This window comes from Salmo salar, chromosome 13 (assembly GCF_965601325.2).
Source record: "Salmo salar chromosome 13, fSalSal1, whole genome shotgun sequence".
NCBI lineage: Eukaryota > Metazoa > Chordata > Actinopteri > Salmoniformes > Salmonidae > Salmo > Salmo salar.
The window spans coordinates 84,472,740-84,478,799 of record NC_138303.1 but is presented as its reverse complement, the minus strand read 5'-3'; the positions used below and the strand labels follow the sequence as shown (position 1 = coordinate 84,478,799).

At 41.0% G+C, this 6,060-nt stretch overlaps 1 protein-coding gene across 1 annotated transcript; it reads left to right on the top strand.

The window, feature by feature from the left end:
* The first annotated feature begins 1,089 nt into the window (after positions 1-1,089).
* Positions 1,090-5,829, top strand: LOC106567883 (uncharacterized). Its single transcript, XM_014137737.3, has 3 exons — positions 1,090-1,471; positions 3,828-4,844; positions 4,964-5,829. The coding sequence occupies exons 2-3, from the start codon at positions 3,837-3,839 to the stop codon at positions 4,973-4,975; spliced, it is 1,020 nt and encodes a 339-aa protein (XP_013993212.1). The 5' UTR covers positions 1,090-1,471; positions 3,828-3,836; the 3' UTR covers positions 4,976-5,829.
* The last annotated feature ends 231 nt before the right edge of the window (positions 5,830-6,060 follow it).

Genomic DNA, 6,060 nt, shown 5'->3' with positions numbered 1-6,060 from the left:
CACGATCTCATTACCAACTGCACATATAAACATGGCCGGAAATCCTTGACCTTTGCCTGATGGTTTTAGGATTTTGAGAAAATCTTAATGTTGAATTGATGGTTCACAGTATTGTGAATGACTACATACAGTAAAGGTAAAATACTTTAAGTTGTCATGACATGATCAGTGATTATCTTTTTCTATATTCTCTGTATGAAACATACATAATTTTAGCTGAATGTCAAAATCCTGGCTGGTTTAAGAAAAGGCATTCCTTGTGAAAGTAACATTATAAAAACACAAAACCATATAGTTTTATCAAAAGGTATAGATACGTTTTTAAAGATGGTACTGTTCGGAAAGGCCTATATCATGACTGCACAGTGGGATAAAGCTACATAAAACAATTTGATCAGAGCTAGGAATCATACTATCCAGTGAAATTGTAGTATGCCTATTTAGGATGCAGACTGAGCAAGGCCACAATCCTGAGTTTGTGTTTCAGCCTGATAGCAGCCCCACCACTTGGTTTAGTAGAAAGCTGAGGGATAGGGCTGGAGAAATGTAACCACTCTCAAATTCAAAGACACAGCGATTGATGCAAGGGCTCACAGTCATGAGAGCATATTTACATATTTTGAAGCTATACATTCACTCATCTGAAAACAAAAACATAAACAAAAGACAATATCACTTCATATTTTCCTTGGATTATAATCGGAAATTAGGCAGTTGTAGCCCAAAACCATTAGTCTTATATTCTTAAAGAATAAATGGTTACTTATATCATTATTGGAAATTAGTAATAAATGTAATAATCAATGTAATAAATTAGTCATTACATTGGTGTGAGTTCAAGATAAATTGTATGGTCATAAAGCGTTACTGATAAATGTAGCATCAGCTGAACGCTATTTCTGTTATCTGCCAACGGCGGTAATATATATTCTGGGTTGTAGGATTATAGGAGTGATGCGTGATATTGCCCATCCTAATGGAGAGGACTCATTCTGAACTGTACCAGAACCAGAGCACGAAGGCTCCGCCTACTCAGCTGGAACTAGCTCGAGCATTGGTCTGCATTGTGCTATATAGATAAGGATTCTGTGGGAGTGATTTGACTGTACAAAAACTCTGATTGGTTTGAGACTTTATCAGTCAAGGTAGCAGTAGCAATAGAGGCTTTCAGAGATAAATCATTTGACACAATTTAACAACTGTTTCTGGTTAGCTGTCATTGACATCGAGTGATTAAGCCTGTTATTTCTCGGAAACTAATAGCAGGTGTCATCAACCACGCTCGAAGAGTCAACCATCAAGCCTTGCCTTTTTTCTATTCGATTTGCTGCTAAACCGAAACGTCTGTGCAATTACTGGTTGAATCACTTCTTGTAACACTATTTAATTGCTCACAATGCAGGACACAGCATCGCCAATAAGCAGATTCATTACGCGTTTCACGGATTTCCAGGAAGACCGATAACGAAAGGTAAAACTTGGATGAAGAAATGCATGTCATAGCCACATATTTTCTTGTATGCTACTTCTATTAAGAACAATGATTAATTTGGAAATGTACTATGTTTTGCTGTGTGTATGCGCCAGTCGCTCTCTAGAACTTGCTTTAGGCCTGTAGCCCAGTGGACTTTGTCGGTGTCTAATATACATATTTATACATTGTGTGATCATATGGAAATAATGCAACCGTTCGCCGCTGCAGTTTTTGCGACGTGTCATTATGTTTCTAATACGAATCTAGGGTAAACATGTTATAAAATAGGTATGGAAGTTTTCCAAATTTAAAGGTCCTTTTTCATTTCAACTATGTATATTTATGTAGCCTAGTTACTGATGTGCTGTTGAGCGCACGAGGGCGGGGCCAACCCAAATAAATGTGGGGAGGGAAAAACGAAGACAACAAACCCTTCAAATGTAGGCCACCGTGCGTGACCCAATTCCTCGTAACACAGCGAGTGAATATGGAACACGGCGTTCCCCCGCCCCTCGTCATGGCTCGGCACAGTTCCAGGGCAAAGCTCTGTGTTTTACTGTGCCAGGATGGTAGGTTCAATAAAAATGACATTACAAGAAGTAGGTTATCACTATATAACACTGGATTCTAAAGGGATTCCGCATATTGCTGTCATTTCACAGTCTCTACTGATGATGGCAACCAAACAAAATAATAGATTCACTATTGGATTGTGAATCAGAATGCTTAATGGTAGTCAAGTTTATCTTCTCCGTCTTCCCTTGAATCAAGCCATACTTATAAAAGTGAGCAGGGTGAAGAGTTTTGTATTAAAGTATCAGGTTTTCTTGGCTCAAGCGGCTGTGTGACATATATTTTGTTTTGGGCCCCTGGCAGTGTGATCAGTCTGGCTCTGACCTACTTTCCTCCTAACTTCATACCTGCAAAGCTATTAATATCCCTGACATGGGGTTGGAGGAGCAGCACACAGCATATTCAACTGGACCTAGTTTTACCCTTATTATCAGCATCTCATCAACATATATATGTATTATACAGCTGCCTAGAGCTATTTCCTATTAATTATTGTGGTCAGGTCAGGACAACCTACTTCAGGGATCTTCAGCCCTGTTCATGGAGACCTACCCTCCTGTAGGTTTTCACTCCAACTAACCTGGTTCAGCTCATCAACCAGCTACTTATTAGAATCAGGTGTGCTAGATTAGGGTTGGAGTGAAAACCTACAGGACGGTAGCTCTACAGGAACAGAGTTGGTGAGCCCTGGCCTACTTAATACCTGTTATTTCTTAGCACAGGGTTTCCCAAACTCAGTCCGTCCACCCCCCCCCCCCCCTCCCCCCTCCGTGCACGTTTTGTTTTTTACCTTATCACTTTATACTGAACAAAAATATAAACAACAATTTCAAAGATTTTACTGAGTTACAGTTATAAGGAAACCAGATAAGGAAATTATTCAATTGAAATAAATGAATTAGTCCCCAATCTATGGATTGGGAGCCAGGCCCACCCACTGGGGAGCCAGGCCCAGCCAATCAGAATACGTTTTTCCCACAAAAGGGCTTAATTACAGACAGAAATACTCCTCAGTTTCATCAGCTGTCTGTGTGGCTGGCCTCAGACTATCCCGCAGGTTAAGAAGCTGGATGTGGAGGTCCTGGGCTGGCGTGGTTACACATGGTCTGCGGATGTGAAGCCGGTTGGATGTAATGCCAAATTCTCTAAAACGACGTTGGAGTTGGCTTATGGTAGAAAAATTAACATTCAATTCTCTGGCAACAGCTCTGAGAATTGGCATGCTGACTACATTCCTGCAGTCAGCATGCCAATTGCACGTTCCCAAAAACTTGAGAGATCTGTGGTATTGTGTTTTGTGACAAAACTGCACGTTTTAAGTGACCTTTTATTGTCCCCAGCACAAGGTGCACCTGTGTAATGATCATGCTGTTTAATCAGCTTCTTGATATGTCACACCTGTCAGGTGGATGGATTATCTTGGCAAAGGATAAATTCTCACTAGCAGGGATGTAAACAAATTTCTGCACAAAAGTTTAGAGAAATAAGCTTTTTGTGCATATAGAACATTTCGGGGATCTTTTATTTCAGCTCATGAAACATGGGATCAACACTTTACATGTTGCGTTTATATTTTTGTTCAGTATACATACATTTGATTGACACATTTTGGATAAAAAGCAGGAGATACATTTAAGCGAAGTAGAGCAACATTTTATGAATAACCTCCATTATCCTTCCACAGTAATGTTACTGGATATATTTGGAAATGCTTTCAAAAAAATTCAAGCCTGATTTCACCAATGTAGGTTATCTTTAATTGTGTTTGATGTGTTTTCAGAGGCCAGCAATGGAGGACAGGAGAATTCTCCCTACAGGGGGAGCAGGTGATCCAAAAACAAAGGGCATACCCTTAGTGGTCAAAACTGAACCGGACACAAAAACCCGTAGGGTGAGAGAGGAGGCACAGCCTACCATACCCATCAGGGTTAAAAAAGAGGACGTCTCTGACGTGCCCCTCAAAGTGCCCAGATTCCAGTACGTGGACTTTCCTTCGCTGCACCAGTGCATCCAGCAGCTCACCGTGCCACCCCTGGACAGCTGGCTGAAGGGTTGCCCTCTGGCCCTGGGAAGACCCTCTGGAGGATGTACCCCTCTCACTTCCAAGGAGAAGGTTCCCAAGTTTAAGTATGTGGATTATCCCTCTCTGCACCACTGCATCCAGCAGTTGTCTGTGCCGCCTCTGGAGAGCTGGAGCTCGGGGTTGGCCAGGCCAGGGAGTGCAGCGACAGGGGGACCTGGATCCACCACCTCTCAGCTCAGCTCTGTGAGGGGGAATCAGACAGGACAGGGAGATGTATCAGCATCGGCTCAAAAACAGGTCAAGTACACTGCTTTCCCCTTCCCTGGTCCTGACCCCAGTTCCATCCAGTTTGTGAACTCCTCAAACCAGGCATCCCATAAGCCTCAACTGCCTCAGATGCGCTTGAGCAGTCCTCCCCGAGCCAGGCCCGCAGTAAGCTCACAGGGGGAAGAGGCTCGCCATAACGTGGTGTGTTCAGATCAGCTGTCTCAAAAGTCCTCTAATCCCAAATCTTGGGTTGCTGGAATGAAGCGTGTCAGAGGAGCAGGGCCACTCCATCAGAGTAATAGGAAGTCAGCTGGTGATGATAATTGGCATGCAGACCTAAAGAAATCTCCGGAAAGTCATCAAGAGGCCAAAGTGGAGCTCAGTGACCCTCCTGACCTAGGGCAAGGTTTTTGGAGAACCATCCCAGAGTCTGTCTGCCCCTTTTGCCAAAATATGTTTTCAAATCCAGAGGAATTGCGGATCCACCAGAAGAGTCACAGAGAAAAGGTGAGTCTGTAGTACCTCTCAAAATGTTCTGAATATGTGACAAATCCTTCTTTATCCGATCAAATTGTGTATCAAAGAATGATGAATCTTGTCTCATGATGTTTGTCATATAATTTCAGAAGCCACATTGATGTCTTGACCAAGGACATGTACAGCTGACAACAAGGAACATCTTCACAACTGTGCATCTACTTCAGTACTTACTACACAGGCGTGGACTGTGGCAGTCATCTTCACAAATTATTGGTGACCTGAAAGGGGTCCACTGAGGTGGTTTTGAGTGTTGCGTGTTTATCTTGATGACCTACTGTAAGTGAGGGACTACAAACAAACTCCTTTAGCTAAGAGCTTAATTCATAATTCAGTTTAGGAATTAAATGTGAAATGAAATGTAATAGATTGACCTGCAGTGGCTTTTGATAGTCTTACAACTCCTCATTTACTTATGGGTTAATTTGCTAGGAGGTGGAACACATTATATTAGATATAACAGGAAAATCAACCATTTGATGTTTCAATTCAAATGTCAGGAATTCGATTGAAATGCAATGCAATGCAATGCAATGCATTCATTTTTGTGCTGCGGTTGTTGAGAATTTAGTTTTAATATATTTTCCTTAAAAGGGATGCCAATGTTTTCCTGTTTACAAGCTCTTGTTGGTGAAGTTTCGCTTTATGGACAAAAAACATTAGTAAATTGGGGTATCAGCACCTTGTTCACTGGAGATGGCTGCCTGTTCAGTATTTTTAACATAATTATCCAGCTTTGGATGCCTATAAAACCATTAGCTTTTGCTGCGAAACAACACAGGCTTCTTTATTATTATCTAATGTTTTTATGCTTTGTATTTTGATGTTTCTTTTTTTACAATGGTAATTACATATTATTGCTTGTAATGTCAAGAAATAACTTTACACTTTTCTTAAACTTTGTTTTCAATTGTCTGTGTGCATTAAAGCTTTTCTAGTAAAGATTATTACTCTACTTTCCAGCAAATGCTATACGCATACAAGGGTCACATTATTTTCAGTACATACTATGGTAACCTACACTACACTGTTCTCTAAAGAAAATGCCAAGAAAACAACCATGATTATTAAGAGCTCAGCCTTTCCATCAACAACATAATTACAAAACTATTTGTGATGATGTATGGCTATGCCATTTAGAACTAGGCCTAAAACAGTAAAAGTTGGAAAGTAAACCAGTCAAATC

Excerpts from the sequence above, each read along its gene's own strand:
- LOC106567883 (XM_014137737.3), top strand. The coding sequence starts at position 3,837 with ATGGAGGACAGGAGAATTCTCCCTACAGGGGGAGCAGGTGATCCAAAA.